We start from the raw sequence: 24,072 nt of genomic DNA on the forward strand, positions 1-24,072 counted from the left end.
CTAGGTTTCCCCTCAATCCGATAGTTATCCAGATCTTCAGGGTGTGTGGCAGCCCCGACACATAGACTGTGGCCTCCAACCTGCATTGACGCTGCAGCGTCTGGCCATCTCGGCTGCCACCAGCACCATGTGGGCTACTGCTGTGGGGTTTACAACATCACCCATCTTGGTTGCTGTAAGGAATTGGAGAAGGAGAGAGACCGACAATCAGTTCGGGCCTCCAACCCTGAACCCTCCTATGCCCCGGCCTCCCCCCACCCTTAAATGACCAACATTCGCTCAGTGTGCCATCCAACATGCCAGGAGACCCCGCTCAGCCCACTCAGCCCCGGCCACAGCAGGAGCCCCTAGACCCCAGATCCTTGCCGGCCCATTAGGGAAAAGGTGCTCAGGTACTCTTCCCTGATCCACGGACTCATCCTCTGGTTGTGGGGATATCCCCAGTGCTGAAGCCCAGCTTTAGAGTGTTTGATTGTTGGCTGCTGCCTCTTGGTGTTGATGCCCCCAGGGTTCTGGCAAAGTGTCCAGACATCATAGTTTGATTGGAATGCCAGGCAATAACACTCTTCTGAGGCCTGGCACTTGAGAGCTGTGTAGGGCTCATAGAACTAACAATGTCAATTCCTTATTATCAGATGTCTTCAAATATGTGCAGCCAGAGGCTCCTCACAGCCAAAGGGAGTTTCAGCACATAACCACAGAGGTCTCCTGGAAGTGTTTGGTGGAGCAGTCAGTAGCTATATCTGCTCAGTTATGGGTATGCACAATATTGGAGGATGGTTTTTAGGCATCCCCACCAGCCCAGGGGCAATCACCGACTTACAGCACCCAGCCTCCTGACAAGGCCCGTTTCCCCCCCTGAGGGATCCCCCCATCCCATCGAAATTGAACGCCTCCAGCGCAATTCAGGCCTCCAATGCTCTTGTGCTGCATGTCGGGGAATGAATGACTTCTCACCTCCTCAGCTCCCCATAGCAGCCATCGCGCTATATTCCTATTTTTAAATAGGAGTGCTAAATAGCTCACACGTGACCTCTCGCTAAGGAACCAGTTAGTTCTCAGGAGACCATTGGATTGGGTGTAATGAGATGGAGATTGCTCTTAATTGATCTCGATTGATGTCTTGTAACGTCTGGGGTGGATCCGGAACCCATTAACGGGAGCGGGCCGGTTAGATCAAGAACCGGTTCACGCCCGACATGGATCCCGATTTTGGCCTCTCCTGCGATTTAACCGGCGCACCCGGATTCGTACATGGCCATTAAATCGCATACATGATCCTCTGATGATGTGGAGATGCCGGCGTTTGACTGGGGTGAGCACAGTAAGAAGTCTTACAACACCAGGTTAAAGTCCAACAGGTCTGTTTCAAGCTCTCGCTTTCGGAGCACTGCTCCTTCACTTGAGGAAGGAGCAGTGCTTCGAAAGCTAGTGTTTGAAACAAACCTGTTGGACTTTAACCTGGTGTTGTAAGACTTCTTCCTATGATCATCTGAGACACTGAAAGACAGTTTGATGGGAGGGAGTTGGGAAATGTAAAAAACTTAGATCTAGCATCATTGCTCTAAGAGTAGCACAATAATTTGCAGAATATACTACATAATTGAACCAATTCACTGCAGGATTTTTGGTAATTTACGCAAACATTAGAAACTATAGGCAAGATCTCCATTTGGGAAACTATCGTCTCCTGCTGGAGTGGAATTGCACCTGGGTGTGCAAATCAGGAAGTGATTCCCAATTCTTAGCCATGCAAATTTATGCATGGTGACGGATTCCTGAGGAGATCTCTTTAATGGACCACAAATTTGAGCAGGTGGCTCAATGGCGAGGTCTCACAGCTGGCCATCCCGCCCTCTACATCGAAATTGAACGCCTCCAGCTCAATTCCCCACCCCAGGATTTTCTGGGTCCTCCTCTCGTTCCCCCCTACCCGTCCAAGTACATGAGTGACATGACCTGCCCCCCAACAGAGCCCCCCGCTAAATAACGAGTCAACATTGAGGGCATTTAAAAGTTTAATGGATAAGCATATGGATGATAATGGCATAGTGTAGGTTAGATGGCCTTTAGTTTTTTTTTCCATGTCGGTGCAACATCGAGGGCCGAAGGGTCTGTACTGCGCTGTATCGTTCTATGTTCTAACACACAAAAGACCCCTTTAATTCAGAGGTCTCCCATCGAAACCCCACACAGACACCCCCAAATAAGGAGACCCCCCCCCCCCCCAAGACACCCTAAATAAGAAGACTGCGCAGTAGAGAGCATCCTGTCAGGAAGCCCCCCCAGACGAGAGACCCCTGTGAGGAAGCCCCCTCACAGAGGAGAAACCCCTGGCAGGAAGCCCCCCCAGAGGAGAGACCCCTGTCCGGAAGCCCCCCCACAGAGTCCGGAAGCCCCCCCCCCTGCACTCCCCTGAGGAGAGACCCCTGTCAGGTAGTCCCCCAGACGAGAGACCTCTGTCAGGATGCCCCTTCACCAGAGGAGGCACCCCTGTCAGGAAGCCCCCCCAAGGGGACCTCAGTCAGGAAGCGCCCCAGAAGACAGACCCCTGTTAGGAAGCCCCCAAGACGAGAGACCCCTGCCAGGACACACCCTGAAGAGGCACCGCAGTTTGGAAGCTAAACAGCAGTCCAGACAGAAGCAATGAAAAAATATCCCCACTTTAGGGGCAGCACGGTAGCACAGTGGTTAGCACAGTTGCGGAGAATCACGTGCTGGCGTCAGGGCGGCATGGCACGGTTGCAGGGATTCTCCGGCCGGCAGGAGGCTGGGAGAATTCCGCCCCCCATCCCTGGCGCTAGATTTCTACTGTGAAATTAAATGCTAAATACTAATCTCTGCTCTCAGGTTTAGTTACTCTTCTACCTAGTTAATTAATTAGTTTTAATTAGTTTTTCAATGTTTTCTTTTCAAATTTAACACAGATTCCCTACCAGCCAATCAGGTCACAGCTTTACTGTGACATCACTTCTCAGTCTTTTCCCCCCACAATTTGAAAACACAAAAAGAGACACAGACACAAGCTACCACTTACCTTCCCAGACTGCACTCTGGATTTCTACCGCTCAGCACTGCTCCCGATATGAAGGATTTCCTGCTACTCACCAATCAGCTCTCTTCCTTGTAGTCACCTGTAGCAGGGCAAGGCCACTCACTGGAAATTTGAGTGTATCAAATCAAGGGATAAAAAACACCTCCTCCCACCCAGCCTTGAATTTCCACCTAGCTTCAAATTCCTAGCTCCCAAACTCACTCTTTGATGTGTCTCACTCGGGATGTGTCTTCTCTGTCTCACTGGGAGTGCTCACTCCCAGTAATTGTGCACTTTGACGTATTTGCCGCACCATCTTTTCACAGTAACTTCATTTGAAGCCTACTTGTGACAATAAGCGATTTTCATTTCATTTCATCTGCCTGCCCCCTCTAATTGGCAGAGCATGTGAAAGCAGGTTGCTGATGACATGGTTGAGTCAAAGAGCCATCACAAAACCCATTTCATTTGCAGATGAGTTTCTGCCGCACAATTGGCTTTCTCCAGTTGAAATTCTCTCCATTCAGTTTTTTAATATCTGGTTTAAGCCAGCCCTGCAGTTAAAGCCAGCCCTGGGGCTGGTTTAGCTCACAGCTAAATCACTGGCTTTTAAAGCAGGCCAGCAGCACGGTTCGATTCCCGTACCAGCCTCCCCGGACAGGCGCCGGAATGTGGCGACTAGGGGCTTTTCACAGTAACTTCATTGAGGCCTACTCGTGACAATAAGCGATTTTCATTTTCATTTTTCAAATTCTATACAGCATTCTGGAAACCCATTCTTCTATATATCCACGCATCACAAGAGCACCCTTTACCTCTGCCACCCCATACCTCTGCACAAAATCTATCTCCAGAATAAAATCCTGGTCACAACTTCATGTTCCACATGTACACTGCTGACACTCAAGTCTACCTCTCAACCATCTCTATTGACTCTTTATTGTGTCTATGTTGTCAGATTGCCTGTCCAACTTCCAGTTGTGGATGGGGCACAATTGCGTCCAATTAAACATTGGGAAGAGCAAAGCCATTTTCTTTGGACCCTAGCACAAACTCTGTACCATTCCCACCAATTGTACATTTATTCCCTGTTATTGATTTTGGAACCACAACTCAACTTATGACGCAGTGTCTTTTCTATAAGAAAGACTACCAACCTAACACAAACTTATAGTCTACAGAGCAACAGTGATACCCATCCCCTATTTGTTTCCAGGACGTGGACTAAGTACAAAAGGCAACTTAAAATCCTGCAGAAGTACGACCAGCGCTGCCTTCACAAGAACCTGCAAATCCATTGGCAGGATAGGTGCATCAACATCAGTGTCCTCGCCCAGGCCAACATCCGCAGCATTGACCACACTCAATCAGCTCCATTAGATGAGCCACATTGTCTGCATGCCTGAAACAAGATCCTTGAAACAAACAGCTCTGCTCGGAGCTTTGGCAAGTGAGCTCCAGGAAGGCAGAGGAATGATTTTTTAAATTCATTTACGAGATGTGGGCGTTGCTTGTTCGGCCAGCACTTATTGCCCATCCGTAGTTGCCCTTCAGAAGGTGGTTGTGAGCTGCCTTCTTGAATCGCTGCAGTCCTTGAGGTGTAGGTACACCTACTGTGCTGTGAGGGCTGGAGTTCCAGGATTTTGCCCCAGCGGCAATGAAGGAACAGCGATGTATTTCCAAGTCAGGATGGTGAGTGACTTAGAGGGGATCCTCCAGGTGGTGGAGTTCCCAGGTATCTGCTGCTTTTGTCCTTCTAGATGGTAGTGATTGTGGGTTTGGAAGATGCTGTCTAAGGAGCCTTGGTGAGCTCTTGCAGTGCATCTTGTAGATGGTACACACAGCTGCCACTGTTCATCGGTAGTGGAGGGTTTGAATGTTTGTGGAAGGAGGAACAATCCAATGGGCTGCTTTGTCTGGATGGTGTTGAGCTTCTTGAGTGTTGTTGGAGCTGCATTCATCCAGGCAAGAGGAGAGTGTTCCATTGGACTTCTACTTGCGTCTTACAGATGGTGAACAGGCAATGGTGGGGTCAGGAGGTGAGTTAGTCGCTGTCAGATTCCTAGCCTTTGACCTGTCCTAGTAGCCACAATATTAATATGGCTCGTTTAGTTTAGTTTCTGATCAATGATAACCCCCAGGATGTTGAAATGCTTCAAGGACACCCTCAAAACCGCCTTGAAAAAATGCCACATCCCCACAAATACCTCGGAATCCCTGGCCCAAGACCACCTTAAGTGGAGGAAATGCATCAGGGAAGGAGCTGAACACCTCAGGTTTCACCGCCAAGAGCAAGCTGAAGCCAAGCGTAGACAGCGAAGGGATAGCATGGCAACCCAGGTACCTCTCCCACCGGCTCGTTCAACCACCATTTGTCCCAACTGTGACAGACACTTTGGGTCATGCATTGGACTCTTCAGTACCCTGAGAACTCATTTCTGGTGTGGAAACAACTCATCCTCGACTCCAAGGGAATGCTTAAGAAGAAGCATTCTCATTCATGCGTTTGTCACTTTCAGACTCAATTATTCCAATGCTTTCCAGAGCAACGTCCCATCCTCCACCCACAATAACGTCACAACATCCAAATTTTTGCTGCTCCTATCTTATAATTGTACCAATCTACTCAGAATCACAGAATACTAGTGCAGAAGAGGCCCTTCGACCTATCAAGTCTGCACCGATGCATGAAAGATCCTGACCTGTCCACCTAATCCCACTTGGCAGCGCTTGGCCTTCCGACGGTCCCTTTTTTCTTTGGAACTTCCCAGTGTCAGACCTTTCATCGTATACTTCCTTGTTAAATTACCCTTTCCAAGGTGTATCACCTCACAGTCAGGGTTAAATTCCATCTGCTACTTATCCGCCCATTTGACCATCCCGTCTAACCCAAGACACTCAACCTCACTGTTAACCACCTGGCCAATATTTGTGTCATCCGCAAATTTACTGGTCCTACCCTCCACATAGTCATCTATGTAATTTATATAAAGGACAAACAACAGGTGGCCCAGCACAGATCCCTGTGGTACGCCTCTGGACACTCTCTTCCAGACACTAAAACAGCTGTCTGTTATCACCCTCTGTCTCATATGGTAAGCTAATTATGAATCCACCTTGTCAAATCATCCTGTATTCCATGTGCATTTGCCTTCTTAATAAGTCTCCCATATGTGACCTGGTCGAAGACTTTGCTGAAATCCATGTAAACTGCATTAACTGCACTTTCCTCATCTATACAGTTGGTTGCATGCTCCCTCTGACAAAGCCATGCTGATTATCCCTGATCAAACCTCGCCTCTCCAAATGGAGATAGATTCTCTCCTTCAGAATCTTCTCTAGTAGTCTCCCAACTAATGACGTGAGACTCACTGATCTGTCGTTTCTTGGCTTGTCTCTGTAGACTTGAAAATATTCACACGCAGGCCTTTGCATGAGTAAAGAAGCAGTTTATTATATCAGAGCTCTGGCAGAAAGGCCTTAGGCTCCGCCGCCTTTGTCAGTGCACTTTCTCGCTTGAGCTAGGGTTTCACTTAGTTAATATAAACATTCAAGGGGTGGAATTAGTTGCATTCTCATTTACATACAATCAATCAACTCTATTCGCTTCACAATTTATTACATGCAGTCAATCAATTTTCTTAGTATCCCAGTTTAGGCCATATAGGGGCTATATAGGGGCTGATTTAACTCACTGGGTTAAATCGCTGGCTTTTAAAGCAGACCAAGCAGGCCAGCAGCACGGTTCGATTCCCGTATCAGCCTCTCCGGACAGGCGCCGGAATGTGGCGACTAGGGGCTTTTCACAGTAACTTCATTGAAGCCTACTCGTGCCAATAAGCGATTTTCATTTCATTTTTCATTTCATATATGGTTAAAGTGGGTTGGTGTCAGACCTGCCCCTAACTTCATGCAGAAGTCACTCAAAACTAACATAAGGTTATGTCTCCTGCTTGCATCGGGAGACCTTGAGCAATTGAGGATACATTGTGCTCGTTGTCCTGTGAAGCTCTTATCAGCGGCTGTTAAAATACTGCCTAGAAATACCCACTTCTGGTTCTCATTCAATGAGGTTGTTTACACAATTTGTAACTTAACCCAGCTACTGATTGTTCAGGAATGTGGCTGGTTCAGCTAACAGCGGTTTTGTGTCCTTTCTGATATTCGTAATTCTTAAATTACAAAATCGCAAGCACTGTGCAGCACGGTAGCCTTGTGGATAGCACAATTTCTTAACAGCTCCATGGTCCCAGGTTCGATTCCGGCTTGGATCACTGTCTGTGTGGAGTCTGCACATCCTCCCCGTGTGTGCGTGGGTTTCCTCCAGGTGCTCCGGTTTCCTCCCACAGTCCAAAGATGTGCAGGTTAGGTGGATTGGCCATGATAAATTGCCCTTAGTGTCCAAAATTGCCCTTAGTGTTGGGTGGGGTTACTGGGTTATGGGGATAATGTGGAGGTGTTGACCTTGGGTAGGGTGCTCCTTCCAAGAGCCGGTGCAGACTCGATGGGCCGAATGGCCTCCTTCTGCACTGTAAATTCTATGATATCTATGATTATCTATTCCCACAAATTGCCTCTTATGCAGACATCTAAGCCAATGAGTACCTTTTGTCTAAAAACCTTCTTTCTATTTTGCAACTCAGTTAATTATCCAGTATACATTTTAAAAAGCAGAATTTTCCCACAACAATATAATGTGAAACACAGAATTCTCCCACAACATCTCCACAACATTTCTTAAATAGTGAGATCACTACTCAAATCACCCTTGATGTTCTATTTTCTCCTGATTCTGCTCAGTGTCATTTTTTTGTCAGATTACTCTTCTTTGGTGCACCATGGAACATTTCTCTGAATTAAATAAAAGCTGTGTTGGAATAAAATTGATGCCTTAAAAATGATAAAGTGTATTTTGGAATTTTAAATTGAAGGCAGCACGGTAGCATAGTGGTTAGCATCAATGCTTCACAGCTCCAGGGTCCCAGGTTCGGTTCCCAGCTGGGTCACTGTCTGTGCGGAGTCTGCACGTCCTCCCCGTGTGTGCGTGGGTTTCCTCCGGGTACTCCGGTTTCCTCCCACAGTCCAAAGATGTGCGGGTTAGGGTGGATTGGCCATGATAAATTGCCCGTAGTGTCCTAAAAAGTAAGGTTAAGGGGGAGTTGTTGGGTTACGGGTATAGGGTGGAAACGTGAGTTTGAGTAGGGTGATCATTGCTCGGCACAACATCGAGGGCCGAAGGGCCTGTTCTGTGCTGTACTGTTCTAAAAATTCTATCAAATATCCATTGATCTCACCAAAAGAAAGAGTGAAATGTGTGATAATATTTTTTAACTTAGCTAACACTCAGAAGGTTCCAATTTGTCCTTACGTTACATTTTCATTTTCTTAAATCCATTTCCTTGTCTTGTATTTCCCATACATCCCTATCATTTACTGTTCTTGGGCGAAATTCTCCAACCCCACGCAGGGTCGGAGAATCGCCCGGGAGCGCCGATAATCCCGCTCCCGCCATGTTCAAAATTCCCGCCATAAAACGGCGTTCTTCAAATCCCGCCGCCCGCCTCGGAGAACGGCTGGCGCCGGCAGGATGCCATTGTTTATTGAGGCCTAATTATTCTCCGGCCCGAGTGGGCCGAAGTCCCACCGACGTGGCCACGGGTCACGTCGGCGAAAATCAAACTTGGTTTATAACGCCGTCAGCCATTGATGATGGTTGACGCCGTTCAGATTGGAGGTGGGTGACAGGCCGGGGAGAAAGATAAATTGCCTACTTTGAGTGCCGGGGGGGGGGGGGGGGGGGGGGGGGGGGGGGGGGGGTGAAGAAGAGAGAGAGAAAGTATTTACTTTGAGTGCCGGTGGGTTGGGGAGGGTTTGTGAAGAGAGAGAGTGAAATCACTTACTTTGAGTGCCGGGGGGTGGGGGTAGGGGTGGGGGGTAGGGGTAGGAGTGGGGGGTAGGGGTGGGGGCTAGGGGTAGGGTGGGGGTGGGGGGTAGGGGTGGGGGTTGGGGGTGGGGGTAGGGGTGGGGGGGGGTGGTGTGTTGGTGGGGGTTTGTGAAGAGAGAGAGTGAAATCACTTACTTTGAGTGCCGGGGGTGGGGGGTAGGGGTAGGGGTGGGGTTAGGGGTAGGGGTGGGGTGTAGGGGTGGGGGGTGGGGGTGGGGGGTGGGGGTAGGGGTGGGTGTTGGGGGGGTTTGTGAAGAGAGAGAGTGAAATCACTTACTTTGAGTGCCGGTGGGTTGGGGGGAGGGTTTGTGAAGAGAGAGAGTGAAATCACTTACTTTGAGTGCCGGTGGGTTGGGGGGAGGGGGGGTGGGTGGGGTGGGGGGGGGGTGGGCGCTATTTATATCATGTTTCGCCGGGCGGCGTTGATGATGTCGCCCGACGTCAACCGACGCGCCACTTCCGCAGCGAGTGAAACTGACGCGTACAGCGTCACCCCGCTGCTGGCCCTTTCGGGATGGGAGATTTTGGGCTGAAAAGCGGGCCCCGACGCCTGAGTCACCAGCGCCGTTTTTGCCCGCCGGTCAAGGGCGTCACGATGGACTTCGGTGAATTTCGCCCCTTAACTGTCAAAATTGCTGTCAGTAACTATCGGGCTTCCTCATTCAGAGACTTCAAATTCCACTCCAGGGCATGAAATCCTCTAATAAGTTGTGCTATTATTATCAGAGATACTATTATTTTAACTTATCTGATTCTGCCTGACTGTTCAGCTACATGTCAAAGATTCAATGGTACTATTCTGGTCAGGCCGTTCTTTGCTCAACCAAAACAGATGAACTGATCATTTATCTCAATTGTTCTTTCTGGAAGCGTGCTGATTGCAATGTAGCTGCTATATATACCTACATAACAACAGTAACTGCACTTCAAAATAATGTATTGTGTGAACACAGACACCAAATGTACCTTCTGATTTTCTGGGATGTTTACAGATTTTAAATATTATAAGAATTAGTCCAGAATATATCTTCAGAAACTTCAAGCATAACAAATTTATGTCTTTTTTTTCTCCTTTCCAGAACAACTTGTTATTCTTGCTGTTTTAGCATTTGAAGTGACAATCTATCGTCATCAGGAGTACTTTAGGCTCCACAATAACCTTGCACCTCCGGTAACAAAAAACGATCTTTCATGACATCACAAGGCAACATTTGGATAATGGATTGGTGAACTGTGCCAAGTATTTCATAATTCTTCTTCTACAAGTTTGGGCTGGAGGTATGCCACGATTTTAAATAAAATCTTAACTTTTCTACCTCAGTAATCATCAACATCCAAAGAAACAGAATAATACATTAGAAAATGTCAACGATTGGAAACAAATTATACAGTAGACAGAAGTGCATCAAACTGTTGGGAATTACTGGTTTGATTTTTATTCTAATTCTTTCACGGGATGTGGACATCCTTGGATCGACCAGCATTCCTGTGCCCATTCCTAATTTCCCTTGAAACCCTGTACTGCTCTGCTTCTTTAAAATAGTTAAATGTTACAGTACAGAATGGCAGGCTTGAATTGGGATGGAGAGGGAAATCACTAAACCTGACACCCACCTTTTGGCACTCTTGCTGGAGGCAGGTTATCACCCACAATGGCTACCCTCAACAGGTGGCAGCCAATTTGAATAAATTTAGGTGGGCTGGGAACACAGGCAACATCCTTCGAACAGTGGATAAATCCCCACTGAGGGCCATGTCCTGCAGATGCTCAAAGGCATGTTGCCAGTGGCTGGATTATTCTAACTCCTGTTCCCACGTTGTAGCATACCATCTGATGGCCAAATCTGTGGCTGCCTGACAGCCTGTGGAGCATTTTACCCTTAGCAGGGTTGCCTGGCTGCTGCCGACCACCATTTATTTTCTTAAAGTGAATAGCTCTTCAGAAGACACTTCAAGATAAAGGTGCTCTCACAGACTACATAATAATAATATTTATTAGTGTCACAAGTAGGCTCACATTAACACTGCAATAAAGTTACTGTGAAACTCCCCTAGACATCCTACACTCCGGCACCTGTTCGGGTACACTGAGGGAAAATTCAGAATGTCCAATTCACCTGACAAGCACATCTTTCGGGACTTGTGGGAGGAAACCACACAGACAGTAATCCAAGCTGGGAATCGAACCTGGGTCCCTGTGCTAACCACTGTGCTACTGTGCCGCCCATCCTGCAGTGACAGTGACAGGGCTAACCCTGTTACAGAGTCCGCTGTGCTTCCAAAGCTGCAGGCTCACTAATGCCGGGAACCTGGCTGCTGACCTCTTAATTGGCCACCTCTGGGAAGATCTCCAAGTGGCACTTTCGCCCATCATGCATGTGTCGGTTCTCGGAAAGTGCTATCCAGCTTTCCTTTTCTCCAGACATTTGGAAATCTTCCTTTCAAGTATTTATCGAATTCTCCACTGAAAGTTATTGTTACCTCCAACAATGAAGGTGGGTGGAGGTAATGTTTTCACCGCTATTTGTAAACAACATATCTCAAAAACTAATGGATGGATTTCAATGAAACTTAAGACACAGAGCACGGCCCAAGGCAGGGCGTATTTTTTTTGCCCAAGATGTGAACCTAGAGCCGGGACTTTTTGAGGAATCCATTAACATTGAGAGATTTGTGCTATGTTCTGGTGCTTGGCCGGTTGGAATACATGCACTAGAGAATGTCTAGTTCATGACTAGTTAGATATTTACTGTTAAACAATAACGTGGGTGCTCCGGTTTCCTCCCACAGTCCAAAGATGTGCAAGTTAGGTGGATTGGACATGATAAATTGCCCTTAGTGTCCAAAATTGCCCTTAGTGTTGGGTGGGGTTACTGGGTTATGGGGATAGGGTGGAGGTGTTAACCTTGGGTAGGGTGCTCTTTCCAGGAGCCCGTGCAGACTTAATGGGCTGAATGGCCTCCTTCTGCTCTGTAAATTCTATAAACATAAGAATAATATCAAAATCTACTAACTATTATAAATTATCTAAGAGATACTACAAATGTGACTATCCACTATGACGACTGTCTCCAGACTCCTTGAGGCAACGGTGCCATGTGGTTGTTCTACTGTCACAAGCTGGTTGGAGATCGTACATATTACTATTTATATGATTGCCCATGCATATCAACACATCCCCTTTCCTTTGGAATGCAGATATTTACATACAGTATTTAAATTTTACATGCAATATATGATATGCATAATGTGTTGATTATTTACATGTTTACAGTCTACAAATTCAATCTGTGGCTCTCTTCTGTGTCTTGTCGATCTTCTAAGCATTGGTTGAACTTGTGAGTTTGCTTAATTTTCATTGTTGTTGACGATGGTTCTTGCTGTTTCTGTATGCTGGGGTAGCATTTGTTCGGTTGTCCTGAGATTTGTTTCAACATCATCCTGTGGTTCCAAAACAAAGGATTGCTGAACCTTCAGCAAGGCTCTCCTCTTTCTTCTTAGAACTTGCCCCGTATCAGTTACAATGATGTATGACTGAGGACCTGATGATTGTATTCCCTTTGCACACTTCACAACCATCCATTTCCTTCACTGTCTTCTAACATGACTATGTCATTCTTTGCCATCAGTTGCAGACATCTTGTCGATTTGTCATAATACCTCTTCTGCCTCCTTTTTTGCAAAGGAGCTTCTTCACAAGCTTTTGATTCATTAGTTTCTGTGGAATGTATGGTATGGTTGTTCTGAGCTATCGATTCATCAGCAATTGTGATGGTGATAATCCATTTATCAATGGTGCTACTCTACAGCTAAGTAACATGAGATATGGATCTTCCCGGCTGCCCATAGTTTTTTTGAGTAGCTGCTTCACAATGTGAACACTTTTTTCAACTTCCCATTGGATTGTGGATAAAGAGGCTGGAAAGTAATATGACAAAAATCATAGCTCTGTGGAAACTGCCCATTCATGACTGCTAAAACATGGGCCATTGTCGCTCATGACAATTTGAGGTATTCCATGGCAAGCAAAAATGTCTTTGGTATGTTTGATGACACATCTAGCTGATGAGTTTGCAAGTTGTACCACTTGTGGAAAGTAAGAGAAATAGTCGATCACTAACAGGTATTCTTTTCCTACCAGATAAAACAGATCCATTCTTACTTTCTGCCATGGACTCATAATTATTTCGCCCATTTGCACAGGTTCTTTTCGTTGTTTGTCCTGAAATTTCTGAAAAGTTGCAGTTTTCTATCATGATTGGAATGTCTTGATTTATGCCTGGCCAGTATACCGTTTCTCTGGCTCTTCGTTTGTATTTTACTATTCCTCATTAATCTTCTTTAGAATCATCGTAAAGATTGTGCTATGACAGTCCTGTTTTGCCTTCGCCATAAACCATTGGCTGCACTTAGCTCTGCTCTGATGTTATAATATTTGGAACAGGATCCTTTTGGCCATCCCTCAGTGAGATATTTTACTATCTCTGGAAGATTTCATTTTAATCAGAGACAAAGCAGAAAATCCCCCACCCTCTCCATAATATTGTATATGAAAGATGTTTTTCTCCATTTTTTTCATTTTAATTTCTCATCATCTATTGGCTGAGCCTTATGTAAGCAGGTTAGGAAAAGTTATTTTACACAAAGAGCTGTAAGAGCATGGAATAGTTTACTACAAGAATTGAATGGGGAACATTTGTAGCAGATGAAAAGAAAGGGCTATGGGGAGAGATAGGAGCAGCAGATTTAGTTTTAAATATCACCAAGGGGTAGAACAAAGAACAATACAACACAGGAACAGATCCTTCAGCCCACCAAGCCTTAACCGATCACGTGTCCTATCTAGACCAATCGCCTATACCCCGTCTGTTCATGTGCCTATCCAGATGAGTCTTAAAGGTTGCTAACGTATCTGCCTCAACCACCTCACTTGGCAGTCCATTCCAGGCCACCACCACCCTCTATGTAAAAGACATACCCCGCACAACTCCGCTGAACCTATCCCCCCTCACTTGAAATTGTGCCCCCTTGTAATTTTCAATTCCACCCTGGGAAAAAGCCTCTAACTGTTCATCCTATCCATACCCCAAATAATTTAATAAACTTATATCATGTTGCCACTCAGCCTTCATTTTTCGAGGGAGAACAATCCCAGTTTATTCAGTCTCTCCTCATAGCTAAAACCCTCCATACGAGGCAACATTCAGGTAAACCTTTTCTGTACTCTCTCCAATGCCTCCACATCCTTCTGGCAGTGTAGTGACCAGAATTGGATGCAGTATTCCAAAGGTGGCCTAACCAACGTTCTATATAACTAATTCCCGAACAGACACCGGAATATGGCGACTAGGGGCTTTTCACAGTAACTTAATTGAAGCCTACTTGTGACAATAAGTGATTATTATTATTATTATTATTATTACATGCTTTTGTTACCACCATTTTCACCTGTGCTGCCACTTTTAAGGATCTACGTTCTTGATGGTTCTGCCATTTATTTTAAGAATAATAAGAAACGGTCTGGGTTAAATTCCATCTGCCATTTCTCCACCCAATTTTGCAGCCTATCTATATCCTTTGTATTCTCTGACAATTTTCATCACTATCCGCAACTCCTGCAATCTTAGTGTCACCCACAAACATACTAATCAGACCCTCTAGGTTTTCTTCCAAGTAATTTATATATATTATGAACAGCAGAGGTCCCAATACCGATTCTTGCGGAACACCACTAGCTACAGAACTCCATTCGGAAAAAGACCCTTCCACTCTGGAAGTGTCTTCTATGGCCAAGCCAGTTCTGAATCCACCCAGCTAGTTTACGCCTGACTCCATGTGGTTTAATGTTTTGCACCAGCCGGCCATGAGGGACCTTATCAAATGCTTTACTAAAGTCCATTTTGACAACATCCACAGCCCTTCCCTCGCCAATCATTTTTGTCACCTCCTCAAAAAATTCAATTATATTGGTGAGAGATGACCTCCTTCATACAAAACCATGCTGTCTGTCGCGAATAAAACCATTCATTTCCAAATGTGCACAGATCCTCTGCTGGATTCCTCGCTTCTGGGGCTATGTTTAAGGGGCTGTTTAGCACAGGGCTAAATCGCTGGCATTGAAAGCAGACCAAGGCAGGCCAGCAGCACGGTTCGATTCCCGTATCAGCCTTCCCGAACAGGCGCTGGAATGTGGCGACTAGGAACTTTTCACAGTAACTTCATTTGAAGCCTACTTGTGACAATAAGCGATTTTCATTTCATTTCATTTTCATTTCCCCAAGACGGCATTGGAATTTGAAAAACTCGTGTAAAACCGCCACCGATTCCCCGTTCTGCTAGGGGCTAGTATACGGCAGTGTAAAGCACCCGGCTCTAGCTGCCGATATGTCCCAGAGAATTGCTGTGTCCGTGGCTGCGCATGTGCACGGCGGCAGCCTGCAGCAGCCGCACCGTGCTTCATGGTGGAGGCCACCCGCGGACCCGGCCCACAAGATAGTCGCCCCATTCGGCCGGTTCGTGCGCCCCAGTCCGCCCCACCACAGTGCCCCCAGCCCCGAATAATGTCCCTCCCTGCCCGCGAATCGGCCCTCTCCGACTGTGGCGATGCTGGACTGAGTCCGCAGCTGCCATGCTCAGTTCCCGAACATGAGACCACAGGTGACCCCGCGCCATCGACTAGTGGCACGGCGTATGCTTTGGACGGGGCGGAGCATCGCAAAAGCGGCACTGCCCCCGATTCGGTCGGGAAATTTGATTCTCTGGCCGTTTGCCCTACATGATTTCGGTGTCTGCAACCGGAGAATCCAGCCCCCTATCTCAGAATCTATTCCAACAATTTCACTCTCACTGACGTTAAGCTCATTGGCCTATAATTACCCATGTCGTCCTTGTTTAATAACGGTACAACATTGGCTATCCTCCAATCCTTTGAGATCATTTCAGGAACAGTGATCTAAATTCTGTAAGTTTTAAGCTGCTTATGGAAAAGGACAAGAGTGGTCCTGATGAAGGTGTTAGACTGGGGGAAGGCTAATTACAACAGCATTAGGCAGGATCTGGAGAGTGTTGACTGGGCAAGCCTGTTTGAGGGAAAATCAACATCCGGCATGTAGGAGGCTTTCAAATGTCAGTTGATTTGAATTCAGGACCGACACCTGTGAGGACGAAAGATAAGGGTGGCAAGCGAGGGATATTATGAACCTTGTCAAAAAGAAAAAGGAAGCATTCGTAAAGTCTAAAAGGCTCAGGACAGATGAAGCCTTGAAGAATATTAAGCAAGTAGGAAGGAATTTAAGGCTAAAAGGGGTCATGAAATTTCATTCGCAAACAGGATTAAGGAAAATCCTAAGGCATTTTATACATATGTAAAGAGAAAGATGGTAGCCAGAGAAAGGGTTGGTCCATTCAAGGATATTGGAGGGAATCTGTGTATGGAACCAGAGGAAATGGGGGAGATACCAAATTAATACTTTGCCTCAGTATTCACCAAAGAGAAGGACTTGGTGGATGAGGAGTACAGGGTAGAGTGTGTAGATATTCTGAATCACGTTGATATTAATAAAGAGGAGGTGTTGGGCATCTTATAAAGAATTAAAATAGATAAGTCCCCAGGGCCTGATGGAATCTACCCCAGAATACTGAGGGAGGCAAGGGAGGAAATTGCTGGGGCCTTGACAGTAATCTTTGTATCCTCATTAACTACGGGTAAAGTTCCAGAGGACTGGAGAGTAGCCAAAGTTGTTCCAGTGTTTAAGACGGGCAGCAGGGATAATCCAGGAAATTACAGGCTGGTGAGCTTTACCTCAGCGGCAAGGAAGTTATTGGAAAATATTGGTAGAGATAAGATTTACTCACATTTGGAAACAAATAGACTTATTAAGGGGAGGTCGTGCCTCAATAATTTGATTGAGTTTTTCGAGAAGTGACAAAGATGATAGATGAGGGAAAGGCAGTAGATATTGTATGCATGGACTTCAGTAAAGTCTTTGACAAGATACCTCATGGTAGACTGGTACAAAAAGTGAAGTCACATGGGATCAGAGGACAGCTGGCAAGTTGGATACAGAACTGGCTTGGCCACAGAAGATAGAGTGTAGTCGTAGAAGGGTGCTTTTCTGAATGGAAGGCTGTGACTAGTGGCGTTCCACAGGGATCAGTTTTGGGCCTTTGTTGTTTGTAGTGTATAAAAATGATTTGGAAGAAAATGTAGCTGGTCTGATTAGTAAGTTCGCAGACGACACAAAAATTGGTGGAGTTGCGGATAGTGAAGAGGATTGTCAGAGGATACAGAACTGATTGGAGTCTTGGGCGGAGAAATGGCAGATGGAGTTTAATCCGGACAAGTGTGAGGTAATGCACTTTGGAAGGTCCAATGGATGTAGGAATTACACAATAAATGATAGAACACTTGTGAGTACTGACGGGCAGAAAGATCTGGGCTTGCTTGTCTACCGATCACTCAAAGTGGCAACGCATGTGGATAAGGTAGTCAAGAAGGCTTACGTCATGCTGGCCTTCATCGGTCAGGGCATTGAATATAAAAATTGGCAAGTCATGTTGCAGCTGTACAGGACCTCAGTTAGGCCTCATTTGGAATATTGTGTACAATTCTGGTTGCCACACTACCGGAAGGATGTGTATGCTTTGGAGAGGGTACAGAAGCAGTTTACCAGGATGTTGCCTGGTATGAAGGGCATTAGCTATGAGGAGAGGTCAGATAAACTTGGTCTGTTCTCACTGGAACGACGGAGGTTGAGAGGCGACCTGATAGAGGTCTACAAGATTATGAGTGGCATGGACAGAGTGGATAGTCAGATGCTCTTTCCTAGCGTCGGAGAGTCAAGTACTCGGGGACATAGGTTTAAAGAGCGTGGGAAAAATTTAGAACTGATATGCGAGACAAGTTTTTTAAAACAGAGAGTGGTAAATATATGGAACGCACTGTCTGAGGAGGGGGTAGGAGCCGGTACAATAGCGACATTTAAGGGACATCTAGACAAATATATGAATAGGGTGGGAATGGAACGATACAGACTCCGTAAGTGCATATGGATTGAGTTTGGGCAGGTACCATGGTCGGTGCAGGCTTGGAGGCCAAAGGGCCTATTCCTGTGCTGTATTGTTCCTTGTTCTATCTCACCTGTGGACAATGAGGACACAAAGATTTCTGTTAGAGGCCCAGCAATTTAATCTCTTGTCTCCCTCAGTAATCTGGGATAGATGCCATTTGGCCATGGGGATTTGTCTTAATGCTTTTTAACACACCTAACTCTTTCTCCCTCGTAATAACGACCTGTTCTAAACTGCTTACACATCCATCTGAGACACCATCAATCAACGTGTGAATACCGACGCAAAATACTAATTAATGATCTCAATAACTTCCTTTGGTTCTACACATAATTTCCCTCCTTCGTCCTTGAGTGGTCCAAATCTTTCTCTAGCTACCCTCTTGTTCCTAATGTTCCAAGCACTCCAGAATATTTTCAAAAGCCATTGTTTGCACAACAACCTAAACAGTGACTAGTGACAGGTCATGCACCAAAAATACTCACAGCCAAGCAGACGTTGTCCTCTCATGACTTCCATATGTTCACACTGTTGAAAACTAGTATATCAATCCTTGGCACAGTGGTATTGTCAATTGACTAGTAATCCAGAGACCCAGGTTAATGCTCTGGGAACCTGGGTTCGAATCCCACCACAGCAGATATCTGGAATTATAGGGCAGCAAGGTGGCGCAGTGGTGGTGCCTCACAGCGCCGAGGACCTGGGTTCTATCCTGGGTGTGGAATTTTCACATTCACCCCACAACCCAAAAAGATGCGCAGAGTAGGTGGATTGACCACACTAAATTGGCTCTTAATTGGAAAAAAAAATATTTGGGTACAGTAAATTTCAAAAGGTATTTCTGGAATTAAAAGTCTAACAGTGACCATAAAACCATTGTCAATTGTTGTAAAAACTAATTTTAACTAATGTCCTTCAGGGAAGGAAATGTGCCGTCATTGGGAAAGCAGTGGTGTAATCAGACAAAGTCGGCATGGATTTACAAAAGGAAAATCACACTAGACAAATTTACTAGAATTCTTTGAAAAATGTAACGAGTGGAATTAACCAGGGAAAGCCGGTGGATGAGGTTCATTTATACACGGTCTCACATAGCAGATTAATGTGTAAAGTTAACACACATGGGATTACGGGTGGTGTCGTGAGAGGGATAGAAAGCTGGTTAGCAAGCAGGAAGCAAAACGTTGGAATAATGGGTCTTTTCCTAATTACAGTAAGAAGTTTTACAGCACCAGGTTAAAGTCCAACAGGTTGTTTCAAATCACTAGCTTTCGGAGCACAGCTCCTTCCTCAGGTGAATCTGTGCTCACTCCAGTCCAACACTAGCATCTCCACATGATGGCTTTTCCAAATTTACAGGCAGTGACTAGTGGGGCACCACAGGGATCTGTGCCAGGATCCCAACTGTTCACATTACATATTAATGATTTGGATGAGGGAACGATATATATTATCTCCAAATTTGTAGATGATACAAAGTTGGGTGGGAAGGTGAGCTGTGAGGAGGATGCAGAGATGCTGTAGCGCCATTTGGACAGGCTGAATGAGTGGGCACATGCATGGCAGGTGCAGTATAATGCAGATAAATGCGAGATTATCCGCTTCAGTGGCAAAAATAGGATGGCAGATTATTATTTGAATGGATGTAAATTGAGAGAGGTGAATACTCAGCATACCTTAGTGTCCTCGTGCATCAGTCATTGAAAGTAAGTGCGCAGGTACAGCAGATAGTAAAGAAAGCAAATGGTATGTTGGCCTTCATTGTGAGAGGATTTGGATGGAGGAATCGCCTGTCAAAGCTGTTAGCCAATCTGATTGGCCAACGGCTCTCCACCCATCAAGGCACAACACTGAAGAAGCCAGAATATGTATTGCAGTGTTATGTCTGAGCCTCAGTCCCGGAAAGTTCTCAAGGTAAATCCCAGGGGTCCAAGGAGCAGGAAGGTACGGGATGCCCTGGAGATTTGAATCCTTCATGCACCCAGCAGCCTTAAAAAGGCCACTTAAAGGCCTTAATAAGTGAAATTTGAATTCAATAAAAACCTGGAATTAAAAGTCCAATGATGACCATGAAACTATTGTCGATTGTTGTAAAAACACATCTGTTTCACAAATGTCCTTTGGGGAAGGAAACCATAAGACGTAGGAGCAGTATTAGGCCACTTGGCCCATCGAATCTACTCTGCCATTTAATCATGGCTGATATTTTTCTCATCCCATTCTCCTGTCTTCTCCACACAACACCTGACCCCTTTATTAATCAAGAACCTATCCATCTCTGTCTTAAAGACACTCAGGGATTTGTCCTCCACAGTCTTCTGCGGCAAAGAGTTCCACAGATTCACCACCCTCTGGCTGAAGAAATTCCTAATCTCTGTTTTAAAGGATTGTCCCTTTAGCCTGAGATTGTGTCCTCTGGTTCTAGTTTTTCCTACAAGTGGAAACATCCTCTCCAAGTCCACTCTATCCAGGCCTCGCAGTATCCTGTAAATTTTAATAAGATCCTCCCTCATCCTTCTAAACTCCAAAGAGTACAGACCCAGAGTCCTCAACCATTCCACATACGACAAGCTCTTCATTCCAGGGATCATTCTTGTGAACCTCCTCTGGACCCTTTCCAAGGCCAGCACATCCTTCCTTTGATACAGGGCCCAGAACTGCTGACAATACCCCAAATGGGGTCTGACCAGAGTTTTGTAAAGTCTCAGAAGTACATCCCTGGTCTTGCATTCTAGCCCTCTCAGCATGAATGCTAACTTTGCATTTGCCTTCCTAACTGCCAACTGAACCTGCATGTTAACCTTAAGAAAATCATGAACAAGGACTCCCACGTCCCTTTGTGCTTCTGATTTCCTCAACATTTCCCCATTTAAGAAATAGTCTATGTCTCCATTCCTCCTTCCAAAGTGCATAACCTCACACTTTTCCACATTGTATTTCATCTGCCATTTCATTGCCCACTCTCCTGGCCTGTCCAAACCCTTCTGCAGCCCCCCAAGCTTCCTCAATACTACCTGTCCCTCTACAGATTTTTGTACCATCTGCAAACGTAGCAATAGTGCGTTCAGTTCTTTCTTCCAGATTATTTATGTATATTATGAAATGTTGTGGCCCCAGCACCGACCCCTGAGTTACGGCTGCCATTCTGAAAAAGATGTCTTTATCCCCACCCGCTGCCTTCTGCCAGTCAGCCAATGCTCTATCCATGCCAGGATCTTACCCTTAAAACCATGGGCTCTTAACTCATTTAAAAGTCTCCTCTCCGGCACCTTGTCATAGAATCATAGAATTTACAGTGCAGAAGGAGGCCTTTCGGCCCGTCGAGTCTGCACCGGCCCTTACAAAGACCCTACTCAAGCCCACTAAAGGCCTTCTGGAAATCTAAATGAATCACGTCCATTGGTAGACCTTGTCTAGCTTCCTTGTTACTCCTCAAAGCACTCTAACAGTTTGGTTTGTAACCACCACCCCCCCTACCCCCAGCCAGCCCAGACCAGCACACCCCTCACACCCATTTAGACAGAGCACCGAGGCAGGTTGTAACAGTGGTAACAGATGTTTATTGTGAACCAATATATACAGGTTTGTGGCCTTGCCCCATACAAAACTATGCCCTGCAACAGTACCAACTTAACTGGTGTCTACTTTTCTGGCGTTCCATGCCCGAATGCTACATCTAGGCGGATCACCAGATGATACAGTAAGAGTGGAGACGGCCTGCTGTGATTCGTTCCCTGTGACATGGGTCCCCATTGGTGGGCATCTTCTGGGGCAACCGGGCTTGGATGTGCCTGGCTGCAGCCCGGGTGTCTCAGGTGGCATGATGCCGCACAGTTAGAACATAGAACAGTACAGCACAGAACAGGCCCTTCGGCCCTCAATGTTGTGCCGAGCCATGATCACCCCCACTCAAACCCACGTATCCACCCTATACCCGTAACCCAACAACCCCCCCCTTAACCTTACTTTTATTAGCACACTACGGGCAATTTAGCATGGCCAATCTACCTAACCCGCACATCTTTGGACTGTGGGAGGAAACCGGAGCACCCGGAGGAAACCCACGCACACAGGGGGAGGACGTGCAGACTCCACACAGACAGTGACCCAGCCGGGAATCGAACCTGGGACCCTGGAGCTGTGAAGCATTTATGCTAACCACCATGCTACCCTGCTGCCCACCATTGCCCACCAGATGCACCAGGGACAGGACGGGAGACGTCCGAGGTGCTGCGGTGTTCCGGCGCATCCCCTGCGGGAGTCACCGGAACGTGTCACATCACCTCCTCCTCCCTCGAGAAGCCCAATGGTCCACGGGCTTCTCCATGGGACAGGGGTGCAAGTGGAACTATCCCCTGAGGCTCCCTCGCCACCTGGCGCTGTCAGTCCTGGAGGCCCTCTCAGTTCTCGACCAGGGTCTGCACGCTCGTAACCATGGAGCACAGAGAATGGACCATCTCCATCCGGGATTGCGCCACATCATGCTGCAACTATGCCACCACCTTCAGGGTTTGTGTCACATCAGCCAATGACTGCTCCATCTCCCTCTGGGACTGGGCTACCTCCCTCTGTTTCTGCGCCACTTTGGCCAGCACCTGGGCAATGCCGCTGACCTTCCCAGCCATGGCGTGCTGTGGCTGGGACACCTCAGGAGCGCCGCTGCAATTTCCAGGTGGCTGTGGGACATGGTCACCTGTGAGGTGGCAGCCCTGTCCTGGGCCTCGGCCAGCACGTGCACAGAATGCCCCAGGTCTTGACCATGCAAATCCATAGTCAAAACCGTCACCCCCAATGCCTCCACCGCGGACGCCACCCTTGCGGTGTTGGCCTAGGTGGCACACATTGTCACCTCCTGCTGCTGCACTTGCAGATGCTGGATGCTCGCCGACAACTACCTCATGTAGCCCCCTGGCTTTGGGACTGCATCTCCGAAAATTATGGGACTGTCCGTTCCAGACGCCCAAACCCATCTGGATAGCAGCCATTTCCTCGGGTCGGGCTGCCCTCCCACCGTCCAACCCTTGGGTGCTCCTACCTCCATCTGCTGTACCGGATCAGCTGTGTGGTGCAAACCAGAGTGTATCCCAGGAGCCTCTTCACTAAAGTGCCCAACCAAGGTGAGTGTCTCTGGGATGGTAGAGGGTGTTGGAGACAGCTGTGATAGGAAATCTGTGTCATCCACTAACCCGAGTTCTGGGGTCTCCTGTGTCTCGGGTGGAAGGATGATGGCTGAGCTGCTCTTGCCGTCAGTGCTCAGCTCACGAGGAGGCTCCGGCTATGGCTGGGCAGGGGATGCCAGATGGATCCGCCCCATTTCCAGCAGGTCCTGCAAGTCACAAGACAAAACGCATGATTAGCTCGCGGGCTGGGGTGGTGGGGGTGGGGGGTGGTGTAAGGTGAGGATGGGGGTGAGGATGCTGTGGGGGTGAGAGCGGCGTTGGGTGGGGGTGAGAGTGGTGTCGGGGGGGGGGAGGAGAAGTTGACACACGCATCATGGGGAACCGCAACTCAGCAAGGTCTCACTTCCTCAACCCGGCCGAGCTCCACCCCAGCGACCTCACCCTCTGCTCGGCCATGGTGAGGAGTCGTAGGTCCGGCAGTCCCCTTCCTGTCTTCTCCCACTCCCAGTGGTTGTGTGTGGCCTTCTACTGTGGGGGAGGAGGGTTCTCATTGGAATTGATTGTATTCCACGTGGCGCTGGTGCTAGCCCCTTAACAGTAGTGAAATCGGTCCAGGTACAGCACTGTTTTATTTGTTGTGAAATCCATAAATTCTCCATTGGCATCAACACTTAGTATCAGAACCAGAGTATCCCGCCCCTGATCTGACTACCCAATCCCATTTACCAGCACTTGGCTCGTAGCCTTGAATGTTTTGACGTGCCAAGTGCTCATCCAGGTACTTTTTAAAGGATGTGAGGCAACCTGCCTCGATCACCTGCCCAGGCAGTGCATTCCAGACCATCACCATGCTCTGTGTAAGAAGATTTTTCCTCAAATCCCCCCTAAACCTCCTGCCCCTCACC

At 47.0% G+C, this 24,072-nt stretch overlaps 1 protein-coding gene across 1 annotated transcript in view; it reads left to right on the forward strand.

Annotated features, from left to right (window-relative positions):
- The window catches only part of LOC119972907 (piezo-type mechanosensitive ion channel component 2-like), a 1,374,210-nt gene that overhangs the window by 1,024,408 nt on the left and 325,730 nt on the right, over positions 1 to 24,072 (forward strand). The window contains 4 exon segments of the mRNA XM_038810453.1: positions 6,198 to 6,279; positions 10,058 to 10,155; positions 10,157 to 10,227; positions 10,229 to 10,256. Coding sequence (XP_038666381.1) covers positions 6,198 to 6,279; positions 10,058 to 10,155; positions 10,157 to 10,227; positions 10,229 to 10,256 — 279 coding nt within the window.

This window comes from Scyliorhinus canicula, chromosome 10 (genome assembly GCF_902713615.1).
Source record: "Scyliorhinus canicula chromosome 10, sScyCan1.1, whole genome shotgun sequence".
Taxonomy (NCBI): domain Eukaryota; kingdom Metazoa; phylum Chordata; class Chondrichthyes; order Carcharhiniformes; family Scyliorhinidae; genus Scyliorhinus; species Scyliorhinus canicula.